We start from the raw sequence: 15,802 nt of genomic DNA on the forward strand, positions 1-15,802 counted from the left end.
CAGAGGTGGTTGATGCAGTAATGATGCACTGGCCACTCTTTAAAGTCAGGATTAACAATCTGCTTGGCAAGCAGGAGTGGGCAGGTGAACATACAAAAGAGAGGAGCAGTGGAGGAGAATGAAGTCAAGTACAATTCAGCTGCACTGTGAGCGTTTCTTTCATTAACCTTTTTGAGATACTTGCTTCTCGTCTTCAACTCTGTAAGGAAGTATTGCCAGAGGTCTGTTTGTTGGTGCTTTGGACAGTGCCGGTACGTAGCTATCTCTCTTCAGGATCGTGTGGCTTTGCTCAAGCATGGATGCCCCCTTTGGAGATGTAATGTTTTCTTGGAAACTTTAGAACAAGTGAATGTCAAGACTGAGTAAAGACCATAAAAGTATGTTTGAGGAATGTATCTTGACATGTTTCTGGCAGATGGAGAGCAGATGCATACAGATTCAACACAGATATACTCCTGCCCAGTGAGAATTGTTATTTGTCATGTTGTAGGCTCTTATCTCTGCCAGTGCTTCTAATCACGTGTCCAATTAACAAAATGCTAAGCCAGTGTCATGCTAGGTTGCCACACCATGGGTTAGATGAGGTGGGACCTGCTCTGTGCTTTCACCTTATGGATTGGAAGAGTAAGAGCCTGCTGTGATTCCTAGCCCAGATAAGAGAGGAGAGTGTGTTTCTGGTGCAGCAGAGCTGTATGGTGCTGGCACAACAGCTTCCTTCTGTTGGGAAAATCCCCATCTGCTGCACCTGGCAGTGCCTTGATCTCAAGCAGTTCTGTTTAACTCCCAAGGCAAAAGGGATGGAGAATGTATGTGCCCTTAGCCAAAAAAGACAGGAGTCCAACTGCTTATAGCCACCAAATCTGAGGAAGTGGTGGCAAGTAAGTGGTTTTGTTTAGCTCTCCTACCAGTTTCGCAGTGCTGTTGTGTGTCATTTTATCCATATTACTGTCCCTGAGGGAAAAAACTCTTCTAGGAGTCAGCTCAGGTGGAACTACCCTTTCAAGCATTTGTGAGCTAAGACTGGCTATGGTCAAAGTCATTCTCATGATCTTCCTCTGCCTTCAGCTGCAGATAAATGAGATAGATTTTTAGATTCTGCCCCGCCCCCCCCCCCCCCCCAATCCCTTTCATAAGAAAGTAGGAACCTTAATCTTTTATACCAAGAATTCATTATTTTGCTTCAGAAGATACTTGTGTAAAGACAGATAAGAAACTTGACGCTCAGGTGAGCTTTGTAAACCCCTTTTGCAGGCTCGCTATGTCCTCTCGTAGTAGTTCTGAAAACTAGAACCCATCTGGCATTAATAGGAGATTTAAGACTCCCTCTTGTGGCTGCATTAAGCTGATCTAGGGCTTCTCTCTGAAGGTTTTGCCATCGTGAAAAGTCCGAAGACTGATTCAGTGTTGCTAGTAGAAACTTGATTCAGTCTTTTGTCTCTGCTACAGAGTTCACCTGATCTTTGTCTCAACTTGATTTTTCCTGTATGTGAAAACACTTGAATTGAGTATGAAGAGAGGAGAGAAAGAAAAATGGTTTGAAGACATCCCACATCAATCACATTTGATGTGACTAAAAAAAGTGAAGGCAGAGCCACAGCAGGTAGAGATAGTTGGAAATTCCCATTGCATGTTGTATTTGCTTCTCTGAATCCAGAAAGAGGTGACCCTGGTGCTGCAGAAAACAGGATAGCGCTGTGTGCCAGGCAAGCACAGGGAGCAGGTTAGTTGCAATATTTAACTTCATGTAAAAGCACATCATTTCTCTTAATTAGGAATAGACACGGCCTTACTCAATGGTCTTAATAGTGTAATCTTGCCCTTCTGTTAAAAGCTTTATGGTTCCTTGTGTGAGCCCTTCCAGCTGGAGACTCGGTCTAAGTCTGTTCTAAGATGTTCTGCATGGTTGCATGTGGTACAAATAATACTTTGGCAAAGGGAGAAGATCTGAGAAAATACAGAACAGCAAACTAGAAGCAAAAAGTCTGTAGTGTAATTTTGGATATTAAGGCAGTAAATCAGCCCCACAAGCAGGAGCAGATGCTGAAAGGGTGGTGGCAGGTCAGCAACACTGCTCACTTGGCACTGCAGGGGTTGTTCCTGGTTTTGGTTTCTTTCTGCTTCACCAGCAAGTTTTTCCTCTCCCTTACACATGTTGCAAAAGCTTTGGCAAGCCCAAGGCACGCATGGGTGCAGGTTATCTTGTGCATGATGTCTGTACTTGATGAGAGTGAAGCAGTGGGAGCAGGTGATGAGGAGAGTAGCACTGCCTGCACACCTGAGTCTGCCTGACTGGTCAAGAGCTGCTGGGCTGGGGCAGAAGTGGAAGGTGCTGGGACATGAAGAGCTTTGCTGTCCCTGACTGGACCCAGGAGTAAGAGCTTAGAGAAGCAAGCATTTAATAAGGTAAAAGCTCTTCTATTTTGTTTGTGTTCCAAGCATCTTCTCACTGCTGCTGCCCTCACTGCCTGCAAAACAGCACAGATCACGTTTGTCTGTTGCAGATGCCTGAACAAAAGGATTCCAACCTGCATGTTCCTGTGCTCTTGGCTAGGCTGGCAAATGCAGATGCTTCAAGTGACTGTTTGGTTCATGCTGTGTTCTACAGCATGAAAATGGCAAACAGCTTTTGCTGGTTTGAGGGGTTTACATTAATTTCTCCTTTCTCACCAGGGGAAATGAGGGCTGGGAAGAACGGCCATGCCTGTTGCTTTGTTAAGCTTGGCTTTGGCTCCAATTCTGGCACCAAGAAAGGAAATAAAATACAGGGAAGGGGAGCTTTATGAAAGAACTATGGGTCTGCTCCCAAGTTGATAGGTTAAGCCGTACAAAACACTGACTCTGAGACATTGGTCTAACATTTGTGAAATCAGCATGGCAGCTCTGTTAAGAGCTATGAGTCACCCTGAGGGTGGTTCAGCTCTTTAGAAGTAGTAGCACAGCCTTCTGCTTCCATGCGAATGGGAGCAAGCATTTTAATGGAGTCGGAATTACCCCTTTGGTTAGAGCACCATCTGACCTCTGCTTTGTTCTCACTGCCTCTCCTTTGCAGCTGTGCAGAGTGTGGAACCTGGACCTGACCCATCTTTGTCTGGGAGAAAAGGGCTGGATGGAGCCCTTCAACCTAAATCACACCAATTGTAACTGTCTGCCCTCCGCCACCCCTCCTGTCCCCAGCCCGCAGCTCTCTCCAGACTCCTGCATCCGAGCTGTGCCCGGCTGCCCCTGTGGGACGCAGTCAGGTGTGGCTCGACTTGGCTTTGGTTCTCAGGAAGCCGCTGACAGCAGGCCTGACCCTGGCCATGTGCAGGCAGCGGGAGGCTCTGCCTGTCCCCAGGCGCGGCTCGGGCGCTCGTGGCAAGTCTCTGCTCCAGGCTAAACAGAGGAAGGTGAGGGTCAGCAGCCGAGAGCTCTGCCCAAGACTCAGGAAGCACATTTTGGCAGAGGAAAGAAATACAATACGAGCAGGGAGGGAAACTCAGCTTCCATCCAACCCCCTCCAAGAAGCTTTTGGCTCCCTACAGCTGCTGGAGTCCTTACTATCATTATTGGGCTCTTTATTGTTGCAGGTTTCACGTGTTTGTTTTGTGTCTTTTACGCCAGCGTGTTGCGAAGGGGAAAGAATGAAGCAATTCAGGAGTAGCATAGACTGGAGGGTAGAGCCCTGCACTAAGAGACAGGCAACTGGCTTCCCTTTCCTGCCTGTCACTATCTTATTGTGTGGCCTTGGGGCATGTCACTTCCCTCTGTGCCCTGGCTCCTCAGTGTGTTGGGGTGGTTCCACCCAAGGAGCACTCTCTGTTGTTTACTCCTGTCTTTGTCCTTGTGAAGTGTCTGAGGGGAAGCCTTGCATGGCCATGGCAAGCACAGACTCATGGCTTGAGAGGAGCCACAGTCTCTGTTCTCCCTCTCTGGATCAAACAGCAGGAGTCACATGCAGCCAGTGTGCAGGTGGGGAGAGAAGTGGCGGTCCCATCACGCTGCCCTTGTCAGTCAGTGTGGCAGCTGCCAGCTGTTTGAAACACTCCTCTACAGACTGTCCACTCTTCCCTCTGTAAATGTGCTGGCCAGCATACAGCCCTGTGAGTGGGAGGGCAGTTGGAGACCTCTCTGCCTGAGACATAGAGGATCACTCAGAAGCGTTGTTCTGAGCAGTCTGGGAAGGGTATTTCCCAGTTCTGGGCACCACAGGTCTCTCCTGCCTTTCAGAGATCATAAGAGCAAGACCCTGCTTTTGGCCCTGAGCTGTTCTTTGCAGGAGAGGCAGTGCCATGTGGGGAAATGGCTGTGTACAGAGTGCCAAGGAGCAAGAGAGATGGTTACAGGAGCAAAGTCCCAACACATGTAGCACCAGTGCACACTGCTTGTCCTGGCAAGCACTTCTCTGCTCTCCATCATCACTTGCTCAGAGCTTTTTGTTTCTTTCAGCCATGAGTGAAACCAGTTGTGGGATGTTGTGTTCAGGGCATGACATAATCTAAGTCTGGGACTCCATTGGAGGAATCCTTTTGAAGATTTAGTCATCTGCCTAATTACAACGAAATGATGAAGGTGCTGCACTCTAAATGATTAGCAGTTAAGAAGAGGAGGTTTCTGCTGTCTCGTGTTCTTGTGAGGAAGCAAACCAGAGCAATTCTGGCTATGTCAGTGGCATTTTCTGTAGCAAGAGGTCTGTCAGAGGCATGCTAGCATCTTTTCTCAAAGCCACTGTCCATTTCTGTGTGGCTGGTAGCAGATAATTTGATTAAAAATGTAAGTCCCTTCTTTGCTGCTTTCTCTGTCTGTTGCCTCTCTGTGTTTCTTTAAGCCTCAGCAGTGACAATAGCCTGCAGGATTTATTTGCTGTTTGTTGACATTTTCACTTTCTGATGTGCATCCTTACATTACCCTGTGGAGTTCAGCTTGTGTCAGCCACAGAAGGATGGTTTGAGGGAAGGCAGCATTAGCTGGAAATGTCCCTTCCATCCTCTTCCCTCCCCAAACAACCCCACATTAACTATGCTCTTAAAAATTCTGAGTTTTAATATCAGATTCCATATTTAGTCCTGAAAGTGTTTGCTCTCACTTCCCTGAGAGGATGTGCCATCACACATCATCTATACTAAGTCTCTTACGTCTCATTCTCTTCTGCATACATCTTTGCTGCATCTCAGTGTTCTTGCTATCCTGGACCTGTGTGCTGCCTTCTTGTCTCCTGCTGGTTCTCAAGGGCTTCCCTGGAGTTGTAGGTGGGGTCACACAGGTCGTCACACCTAAAGCTTTAGCATCCACAATTCATAGGTGTGAATGTGCTGAATAGAAGCTGCCAGAGGTGAAGGTATAGGTGTGAGAAAGTGATGGGACAAGGTTCTAGGCTGAGTGGAAAGCTGGTGGGAGGAGGTAGCAGTGTGACATCCCCATGACTATGAGGAACCTTAGTAGCTTCAAGCCACATCTTGGGGTTTCTTTCAGCCATTGCAGGAAAACTGCCCCGTGGATCTAGTGGGGGAGAAACTCTAAGCCCCCAGAAGCACTGCTGGAGCCTCATGTCCACCTGTCTCCAACATTTCCACAGCACTAGCAGCTCCTGATATGCAACCAGTGCTACTGGGTCCTGGCACTGGGCCAAGCCCATCGGTGGGATGTGGGTGGTTGGGCCCCAGTATGGCAGGCAAAGAGCTATTGGAACAAAACTGAATCGAAGTGATTCTTTTCCTCTCCCCTTGGCCTGTGAGGAAATCTTTTTCCATTTACTATAAAACATGGTCCTTAATAGTGCTGAAGTGTTCTATGTATTTTAAATAAACATGAGTGGATTTGAGCCCAGGAGGACATGAAAGAATGCAGCATTTGCAGGGTACTGGCCCGGCACACATGTCAGCAATTTGGCTGCCTTGTGTACTTTGGCTTTTAAAAAAGCATTTAAAAGTAAACAAATGAAGGAAAATCTGGCAGCTGGATTTCAAAGTAAATTGCTTTCAGCTGATATACCCCATTCCAGCTTGCTTGGGTAGTATGGAGCCATGCACATGCAGTGAGAAGAGCGAGGGCCAAGGAGAAGAGAGGGGGTGGGAGAGAGAACAAAAGCAGGGAAGTTCTGTGGATTTAATCCTTCCATTTCCTTCCTTTCCACCAAGCACTCCCTGCCCGTCACTGCCCCCCTGGCAGGCAGGCAGGGTAATGCTCCAGACAGCAAAGTATGCTCCATCCTCTCTCAGCCCCTGTTCTGCTGGGCTTTGCCTCCTGTCCATCAGGCCTGGAGCAGGGATGGGATGGGATGAGCAAGGATAGAATGGCATTAATTGGCAGAGCTAAGCCTCACACAGCTGCTGCTCCATGAAACGCCCATCCCTGTCACTGCTCCACCAAGCATGGGCAGAGCCCTGTCCCTGCAGCCCCAAACCCCCTGGGCCAGCAGGATGAGCCCGTCCCTTGAGGGGTCTGTGCAGGCATGGGCCAGGGGCTGCCAGCCCGGGGAGGGCATCACCCCTGCGCCGGCGGAGGGAAGCGGAGCTGGGCACGGCAGAGATAAGAGAGCCGTTAGGGGGGCGCGCGGCCCCGCGCTCCGGAAGGGCCTTGGTGCATCCCCAGCCGGAGGGGGCCCAGCAGTGCTGACAGACAGTGAGGAGGTCTCAGGCTGCACAAAGAGGGGAGGTTGCCGAGGTCACGCTCTGCCTCAGCGTTGGGCTCCTTCTGCTTTGACTCGCGTTTCCTCAGGTTTGTAAAACTCTCTGCGGGCTGGTTCAGCGCAGAGGGCAGAGGAAACTGCTGGGTCTCAGATCCCGGCGGTGTGAGGCCAGGGCAGGGCTGCTCCCAGGCCTCCGGCAGGCCTTGTCTGTGTGGAAAACGTGCCCGGGGGCTGAGAGGTGCCTGCTGTGGGCTCGGTGGGGAGGACTGCAGCCGCCGAGCTCCCTTAGGGGCTTCTAGTGGTGATGTGGGCTCCTGCTGCCACATGAGAGCGCCCCAGGTCGGGATGCCATGGCTTCAGCACCTCTGCAGAGCCTGGAAACCCTGAGGTGGCCTTAGTACGAGCACAGTGGCGTGTGGCCCTACAGGAAAGCGCCTACAGCTGGTGGGCCCTGTCTGCATGGGCAGCTGTGGTATTTGCCCACTTCTTTGGGAACCCAGGCCTTGCTGCAGGTGATGCCACACTCGCAGCATGCCACAGTGCTGCCATGCACCCATGAGCTGGTGAGGGAGGCAGGTAGCAGCAAAGGAGACAGCCTACCTGAACAGTGCTTGGTTCCCTGCAGCCTGCTGCAAGAACCAGCTCTGCTCCTCAGCCACGCGCTGTGGGCATAACTCTGTGCAACGCTCGGAGCAAGGGAGCAATTAGTTAGAATCATCTCCTCCAATGGCTTTTCTCATCCCTGTAACTCAGCAAATGAGCTCCCTAAATCTCCTGGCAGTGCAGAGGTGCTGCTAGCTGTAACCTGCAAGTCTCCTGGACGAGTAGTGTGGAAGGCAGCCAGGGTTCAGCCAGCGTCCTCAGCATGTGCTGCTGCAATCAAAGCCAGTGAGGCTGGCTGTGCCCGAGCTCTGGCATGGCACTCATTATCCCTTGGCACTGGAGGCCCCTGGCACTGGTGTTGAGAGTTGGCAGCATCCACATGCACCTGCCAGCACCAACAAGCTCACCGGCAAATTATTGGCTCTTATTCATATGAGGGAAGGTAATTTTTTGGGCCCTTTTCCCTCTGTCATCCACACAGGCTCCAGCACTGTGCCCTCACTGGTAGCAGATAGGGCTGCTGAGCTTTGCTCCAGACTGGGAGGCACATCTGCACCCTCTGGGTCCTGCTAGCTTTAAATTGTTCCCTGGATATTAGTTTTGAGAGTGAAGCAGCTGAGTGTGGACTTCACCCTGCCTCCTACTCAGGGTCCTCTCCATGCTGGAAACAGCCACCCTGCTGCTGGACTGGGTCTGGGAAACTTTGTGGCCCCATGGCATATGCACCCTGGGGACCACTTTGCTTCTCCTCCTTCACACGAGGTTCATGCTCTCCCTGACTGGATTGTGCTGTTTCTCTGGCTGAAGCAAGATGTGGAGGTAGCCACTTTCAAATCCTCCACACGTTGGTTCCAAAGTGCTGACAGACAAATACAGCTGTGGTAGGTGGATGGAAATCAGGAACCAAAATCCCTGAGGGCTGATGCAAATAGACGTGGACATCTCCATCTGCCCCAACCACGCCGAGTCCTTTACCGATGATAGAGGTCAGACAAATGCATCTCAAGAAGCCAACCATTTGATTTTTCCTCCTGATGGAGTTTCACCCAGCAGCTGGTAACAGGGCAGCTTTAGGTCCAGATGACCTGGCCCATCACTGCTTGAAGGTGCCAGCATGTATGGTGGAGGATTGGGACCCCAGAACCAAAAGGAGGAGTTTCACCAGGGGAATTCCCTCTGCACTGGGGCTTGTGGAGAGCCCTGCACTGGCCATGGGTTCACAGGAAAGAGGCTGCAATGATGGAGGACTTTGGGTGCAGGCAGCAGCTCTCCATGGCACTGGGGAAGACGTAACACAGAATTTGCTCCATGTGCATGAGTGGCTGTGGGTACAAGGTGGGGAATGCTACACCTCCCTTCAGCAGGCTGTAAACAATCCTCAGCACAGACGCTTGCTCTGGATGTCCCTGTGATTAGCGGGAAGAATATGTAAATGTATATGGCTGTTGCCATGGCTACAGCAGGAATCCCGGCTGGTGCTGGGGAAGGCAGAGCCTCTGGCCCAGCCCGGGTCAAGATTTGCATTCTGGGCACAGCAGCACCCCGTGCACCCCATAGTGGAAGCAACTGGGCTGTGCCAACCCCTGTGCCACTGTAGTATCCTCAGTGTAGCCAGGGGGAGAGTACCCTAGCATTGTCCCACTGGTCACCATCCTGCAGCCACCAGCTGCTGCACAGCAACTTCAACTCAGGGTACTGCAGCCTTGTGCCAAGACAAGGTGCACCCCTAGACTGGTCATGGGGTCCACAGGGAGAAAACACCTTCACAGAAGGAATATCACTCAGGCCCCCCAGTCAGGGCTTGTCACACAGCTGCAGAAAGTTGGGTGCCACCAGGAGATGGATGTAGATGAGGATGAGGAAGCTAAATGCTCCCATGCCCTTCCTGCTCCAGGTGCACCAAATCTTCAGAACGACTCAGCCCATCTCCCCAGCAGCTGCTTTCTGTCTGATGTTATAAAGCTGGGAGGAAAAAGAGGCTTCCTCAACATGGAGTTTTTGGAGCCTGCTTGCCTGCAACTCTGGTGAGTGCTGTGGGTTCAGGGCTGCAGGAGGATGGGTTGTGCCTTGGATTTGGCTGTGTCACCAGCATAGCTGTCATGAACCCTGGTGGGCTCTGTTGGTGGGGGTAACGTGTGCTGTTAGCAAGTGCTTGTGCCCCTGCATGAGCTGGGATGGACCAAATAGCAGTAACTGGAGGGTGAAGTTGAAACCCACTGGTGTTCAAGCACTCAAAATCCAAACTTTGCTGGTTGCCTGTTGTTTGCACATTCACCTCTGTCATGTGAACTCTATTAAAGGGTTCTCCTATAAATGCAGAAGCATGGAAGGGATGAGATCTGAGCCTGTATCCAGTGCAGCTGGCACTGCAAATGGTGTTCCCAGACTGAGGCCTCTCAGGCTGTGGAGATTGCTCAGGGATGGGGTTCACCCCAAAAGGGTTAATTTCCATACTGATTTTCAAGCTTGTTTGCAAACCTGTCTTGGAACAAGACCATGGATTGCTGCTCCCAAATTGAAGCCTCTCCAGGTGTGGCCACTGGGAATGGGCTTCAGCCTCCCTCATGCCTGGAGGGTAGCAGGGGATGTGCAGGGACTCCCAGCCCTGCAGCTTCCTCCATGGGTTTCTCCACTCTCCAAGGGCTTGGCTGTTGCCTATGGCAGGCCTGTGTGGCCCAGCTCTGTCTGCTCTTTCCTTATAATTTAAGAACCTTCCTCACATTAATCTTTTTATTTTTATTTTGACAAATGCATGTTTCCAGGAAGTTGCTGAGGTCAAAGCAGCATCTGTTGCTTGTTATTTTGGGGGATGCAGAGGGTCTTTGTGAGGGTTTCCAAAGCAACAAGGAATTAAGTGGTTTGTAAAGCAGAGAACAGGAATGAGGAGCAGGCTGGGGCTTCCAGAAAGGCAGATGAAGATGCTGATGAAAATCAGATCAGCTCAACTCTATTTTCTTGGAAACTTGATCTATTTTTCTTGTACAACTGTAAGCCTGACTCCTGTATTTCAAGGGCTTGGCCATCATAAGCTCTACTTCAGTTCTGGGATTTACATGGGTCCAGTCAGACTTGGTGTCCCCAGGTTGTTCTGTGCCTGCAAGGAGGGCACAGGCTCTGTGTGATGGTAGCAGCTCTTGGGAGCATCAGTGCAGATCCTGCAGTGCAGCTCTGGCTGGGAACACAGGCAGGAGACCCCCAGGATGGGCACTACACACACCCCTTCTCCTGCCCTAGGGATGTGTCTTGTCCCCTAGTATCACACCACGAGTTGCCCAGTGGGGGACCCGTGGTCAAAGCTGCTTTTTCTTTCAAAACAACCCAAGGAGGGTCTGGTGCCAAGGCGAGGGCAGTGAGGAGCTCAGGAGATTTATCGCTGAGGAAATACTTTCTCCAGTGAGGGCCGACGGCCGCAGCAGGAACAATGGGAGATTCGCAACGTGAACAAAGCTGATTTCGTTCTTCTTTTTATCAATGCGTTTTCCTTGCGGATCCTCCCTTCCTGGAAGTGGGAGATGCAGCTTCCCCCGCGCGCCGGCCGTGTAATCAGCAGGAATGGCCATATCCTGGCTGGGAAGCGAGCTGTGAAACGCTGTCGCCCGCCGTGATTTATGAGCCCGTGGCAGCGGCCAGCGGCAGGGCTGGCCTGGGGACAAGGTGCCAGGGCGCGTGCAATATCCACGTATTCTTTCTCCTCCTTGCTGTCCCTCCGGGGAGCTGCCGGAGGAAGTTAATGGATTAGACACACACGTTCCACTTGATTTTTATTTTTTATTGCCATGTCTTTCCAAATGCCTTTAGCAGACGTGTGAGCACAATGGGGCCGGGCGGTGAGGCTCCCGGGCGGGCAGCGGGGCAGCAGCTTGCCTGGAAAGGTCAATGCAGAGAGCGTTTGCTTGGCGACATGAGGACAGCCTGTCCTGAGCGGGTTTAGTCCTCCTCCACCAAGGAGGGCTCGCAGGACCAGTGCTCAGCACCGGCTTCTTGCTGCAGAGGGGCAGAGCTGAGATGACTGCAGCTCCTCCACAGCCAGTGCTGCCTGTCAGCACCTTGCCCGTGGGGTTATTAACACCCTCTGGAGGCAGGTCTCCAGCCAGGTCTCTCGCCGTGCCCAGAGCTGTAAGGTCATTCCTAGGGGTGCTCACACCTGTGAAGCTGGACACTTCCACTGCTGCCATACCACATTATGCAATCCTCGTCTGATCCCGGGAATATGAAATAATTATTCCAAGTGATCAGATTTTAATTATGCAACACAGAAGATGATTATTGTACGCCAAATTGGTGCCGAGTGCTTAGTTATGTATATGCCAAATTTAGTCTATACTATTATACCCAGTGGGTGGCCTTAGACAATCAGGAAGTAATTAGTTTTGCTGGAGGTTGTTCGCCTGCCTGGTTCGCTGTGCTGTCTGGGGAGCGTCTTGCTGCGCTCCGTGAATACCGCGGGCTGTGAGTTCAATACCGTCTTTTTGTGACAAGCTAATAAGCTGTCTGCATGGCGGCCTGTAATTAGCGCTGTCGATATTCATTTGCAAACGGAGACCGCGCTGAGCGGCTCTGCCGATGGCGCTTCCCTTTGTCGGGGCTCTCGGCCGGTCTCTCCTCCCAGGAGCGGCGATGGGCGCGGAGAGCTGGCGATGTGGCCCGGCGTGCTCATGGGTGTGCAGCACCCGCAGGTTCCCGGCGAGGGAAGCACGCAGACATAAGGGTTTGAGCCCCCAACACTGAAACCTGCTTTTCATGCATTCCCGTGCCGGGCTGGCACCATCTTCCATGAGGAGAGCTGCCGTTGGCTCTGGGTGAGGGATATCTCAGTGCCCTGTCCTGTGGTGCTTGTTGCAAAGGCTGAGCTGGTATGGGGTGTGTGGTGTAGAGGTGATGGGCATGTGCTGAGGCTTTGGGTGGAGTGGCTGTCCCCTCCCCACAGCCATGGGCAGTGCCAGGGTGCTACATGGTGACACCTTTATGGGTGGTCTGATCCTGCAGGGTCCAGACTCATCTGTTGAGGTCTCATGTGGAATTGCTGGGGATCTGGGGCTGTGTTGGCTGGGAGGTCCCCAGGGCCACTGTGACAGCACACCCCCAGAATGCTGCCTGCAGCTGGTCAGTGCCGTGGGGCTCTCTGGGTACTGGCTGCATCCGTAGGAGCAGCCTGGATCTGCCAGGCGGGAATTGTCTGAAGTACAGAGCAACTTTTACCTCTGTTACACAAAGGAAACTTTCCTCCTCTTTTTGTCGGAGATGCTCACTCCATTGAGATGATTGGCATACTGGAGAGCTGAGAAACTAAATTGTTTATACACTAATGAATAGAAGCTTGATTGCAAGATCCTGTTTAGAAAATTATAGTGCTGAATTGAAGCCGTACAATTACATCCAAAATGCTGCATATTCATTTCATCTGCTTTGCATAGAGATTAACAAGCGAGCCCTAAAGCAGACTCTGAAATTAAAGCTAACACCAGATTTAGTCACAGGTTACAAACTAAATGGCATTGTTTGATGGATATGAATCTTTACCACCTGCCTGCCTGATGATTGCTAGCAGCTTACCAGACAGCAAAGGAAAAAGTTTCTTCCATGAAGGAAGCATAATAAGATGCTGGGCTGGAAGTGCCCCCTCCCAGTGTGGGTGGCCCCCCCAGGCAGATGTCTGCAATGGGTTTGGGGAAAGGGCTTCCTGCTCCTTGTTCCAACGTGTGGAGGCTGCACCCGCTCTGTGGAGGCATGGAGAGTGGCCTTGGGACTCTGTCTGAGATCCTGGGAGCTGGGTCCATCTAACCCTCAGGTCTGGGCTTGGGTCCCTCTAGCCTCTCCCACCTTCTGCATTAAGGGACAATCTCATAGGGTACCTGTCTGTCTTGGAGTCTTTGTGCTGAATAGTCCATGGGTTCCCTTTCTCTCCTCAGAGGGACCAGAGAAGGGTTCTCTTGTCTCTCATGGCTGAGGGTAGTTCCTGTAGGATCCCACCATTCCAGCCAGTCCCATCCTACTCCACAGCACAGAACTTTGCTATCTGCCTCCTCCCACTGTGATGTTTGGGACAGGATTTATTTTGGAAGCAGAAATTAAGTGAAGAAAGAGCAAAGGAGGAGTGTGGGGAACAGGGCCCTGCTTGGGGGCTGTGGCAAAAAACTGTTTGGTGGCATGTAGCACGGTGAAGGTATGGAATGTTTGCATTGGAAATAGACCCCATCCCTGACCAAGGAACCTGTTTCCAGTGTGGCAGCATGTGTGGGACCACAGGACCTCCTGCTGTCTCCAGCACTGTGAGCAGGAGCAGGTAGGGATGCTGGCACCTGTGTTTGAACTGAGGCTGTAGGGCAGGGAGATTGCAGTGGCTCAGGGCAGCCTTCGTTCCCAGCAGGGATCTTTCTTTATGGAAATACCCAGGGGGTTCCCACTCTGCACTGTTGGCTTGGGACTCCATGCATACAGGCCCCAGTAGGGCAGAGACCATGACACTTGCTCTGCAAATCAGACACCTTTATTATTGTTTCTTTCTTTAAAAGTCAGTTACCAAACTGCAGTGTACTTGATTCCTACGGACGGGCTGGTCTGTCTCTACTGCGCTATGGGACAGCCCAGCCATAGCTTTACAAGCCACAAGCCCAATCACTGGCAGTGATGCCACCATCTCCTTCTGGCCAGCTGTGGCATCGTGGCTGGCTCTGGAGTCCATGTCCTGTCATCTTGCATCTTCCCCCACCATGGGAGAAGCAGTGTGCCAGGAACTGGCAATGCAACTGCTCCAAGTCTCCATTTCCCTTCACACTTCCTCAACTCAACCCTCCAACACTTTCCCAATACTCTCATGAACAACCAAGGTGGACAAGCATCTCCTTGGGTCCCTCCCCAGAACCTGCGCAGGTCAAAGGGGACACATGGCACCACCAGGGCCTTGCCTCACCCTTCGCCCAGGGCTGGGCTTCTTCCTTAAACCTGAACTCATCCCACGACCCTCACACTTCTGAGACCAAACTCAAACCATACCATAAAGCCCTAAAATCAGCACAATTGGAGCATTCTCCTGCCTGCCACTCAGAGAGACATAAGAGAGCCTTCCTACCCCAACCCCAAGACATGGGATGTACCCTCCCTCTGGGGGGTCACTCACCACAGCAGTGGGCTCCCAGGGCCAGCCTTGCATCCAATTAATGGCCTCTGGGGAGTGGCCCCAGCCTGAGTGGGCAGTGGGTGCTGGGGAGTAGGAAAAGGCACCTGTGGAGGGAGGCAGTGGTGGCTTGTCCATACAGTGACACAGTGGTGGGGCTGCTGTCCCCAGAAGCTGGGGTGGGCACAGTGCAGCACTGGTGGACACAAGCTGCCCTAGAAAGACCTGGCCTGTGGCAGTGTGGTGGCACTGTGGCATTCAGTTTGAGGAGCCAGGCAGGAGAGTGGCACCATGGCCAGGCCACAGAGTCCTGTTCACATAGCTACCACAGGTGGCAGCTGATGAACTGGGTTAGTGACAGCAGCCTTGTGTCTGGATGTTCACAACCTGACCCTGAGCCATGCCTCTGCCCAGGGACTCCTGTTGCTCAAGTCCCAGAAACGTTTTTGCCATGGAGCATCCCACGGGGAATGTTGGCTAAATGGGAACCTCCCCAAGTCCATTGCTGTCCAGAGTGCCCTGGCCTTCAGCAGTGCCATTGGCATCCATCTGCTGCGGGAAGGCTGGGGCTGGTGTGGGCTGCCTGCAGCCACTCAGCCAGCAGAAGAGGCATAGTGATGGAGAGAGCTTCCTGGGGAGCAGCACTTGTGGCTGTGTGACAAGGGACAAGCTGCAGATGGGAGGACAGGGCAGTGGGAAGGCAGCATGAGCTGGTGCAGACCAAGGGCAGAGGCTGCCCAGGTCACATCTTGCATGGCAGCCCCCATACATGGCAGAAAGAGCTGCTGTGGGTTGAGGACAGCAAAGGGACCTGCCTCCCAGCCTGGGCAGGACTCCCAACCCTGGCCTGCCAGCTAGCTGCCACCTACTGCTGTCCCACTATGGGGGGATCCTGCTGGGACCCCTGGCAGTGTCCAGCTCTGATTCAAGCAACTCATCTTCTGAGAAGCTGATGTGCAAGCAGGTGTCATCTGCAGGGGAGAAGGGCAATGTGCTGTCCATGGGGCTGGCCAGGGCAGCCAAGTCCTTGGCCAGAGCCTTGCTGGCTGCAGGGTTATGGATGCTGGCCAAGGGGGACATCTGCCTGCTCTCTCCAGTCCTGTCCTTGCCCAGAGTATGCTGGCAGGTCCTGGCAGGGATGGGCTCTGTGCCGGAGGCAGCACTTGGTGCTGGAGTCCTTGCCTCAGGGTCCAAGAGGGTGAGTGAGCTGGCAGTGATGCTGGTGAGATTGGAGACACTGGAGCTGGGCAAGCTCAAGTGGGCACCACCCTCAGGCTTCACCTCTACTTCCAAGCTTGGGGATGTCTTGCTTGACCTTTTGCGTAGGATGGGTGGTGGAGGGTTGAGCTTGGGAATGGGCTGCTGCTGCCTGGGGAGCAAAAGCAGAGAGAGGAAGTGATGGACAATGACAATAAGTGGCTTGGGTTGGCTGCCCTAGGATCTCCAAAAGATCTTTACTGAGTTACATCAGTGCAACTCAT

The 15,802-nt window shown here is 52.3% G+C and overlaps 2 protein-coding genes across 6 annotated transcripts in view; one reads left to right on the forward strand and one right to left on the reverse strand.

Annotated features, from left to right (window-relative positions):
• Positions 1–9,212: 9,212 nt before the first annotated feature.
• Positions 9,213–15,802, forward strand: part of TTLL11 (tubulin tyrosine ligase like 11) — a 102,797-nt gene continuing 96,207 nt past the window's right edge. Inside the window, exon 1 of one of the 2 annotated variants that reach the window (XM_064171643.1) lies at positions 9,213–9,231. The gene's annotated coding sequence lies outside the window, so the exon portion shown is untranslated. The remainder of the gene's footprint in view (positions 9,232–15,802) is intronic. The other variant, XM_064171639.1, reaches the window with a different exon arrangement.
• LOC135190335 (carboxyl-terminal PDZ ligand of neuronal nitric oxide synthase protein-like) overlaps positions 13,679–15,802 on the reverse strand; it is a 35,920-nt gene continuing 33,796 nt past the window's right edge. For all 4 annotated transcript variants that reach the window (XM_064171649.1, XM_064171646.1, XM_064171647.1 and 1 more), the window contains one exon: positions 13,679–15,690. In XM_064171649.1, the coding sequence (XP_064027719.1) occupies positions 15,201–15,690 (490 nt within the window). In that variant the 3' untranslated portion in view covers positions 13,679–15,200. The remainder of the gene's footprint in view (positions 15,691–15,802) is intronic.

This window comes from Pogoniulus pusillus, chromosome 35, assembly GCF_015220805.1.
Source record: "Pogoniulus pusillus isolate bPogPus1 chromosome 35, bPogPus1.pri, whole genome shotgun sequence".
NCBI classification, from domain to species: domain Eukaryota; kingdom Metazoa; phylum Chordata; class Aves; order Piciformes; family Lybiidae; genus Pogoniulus; species Pogoniulus pusillus.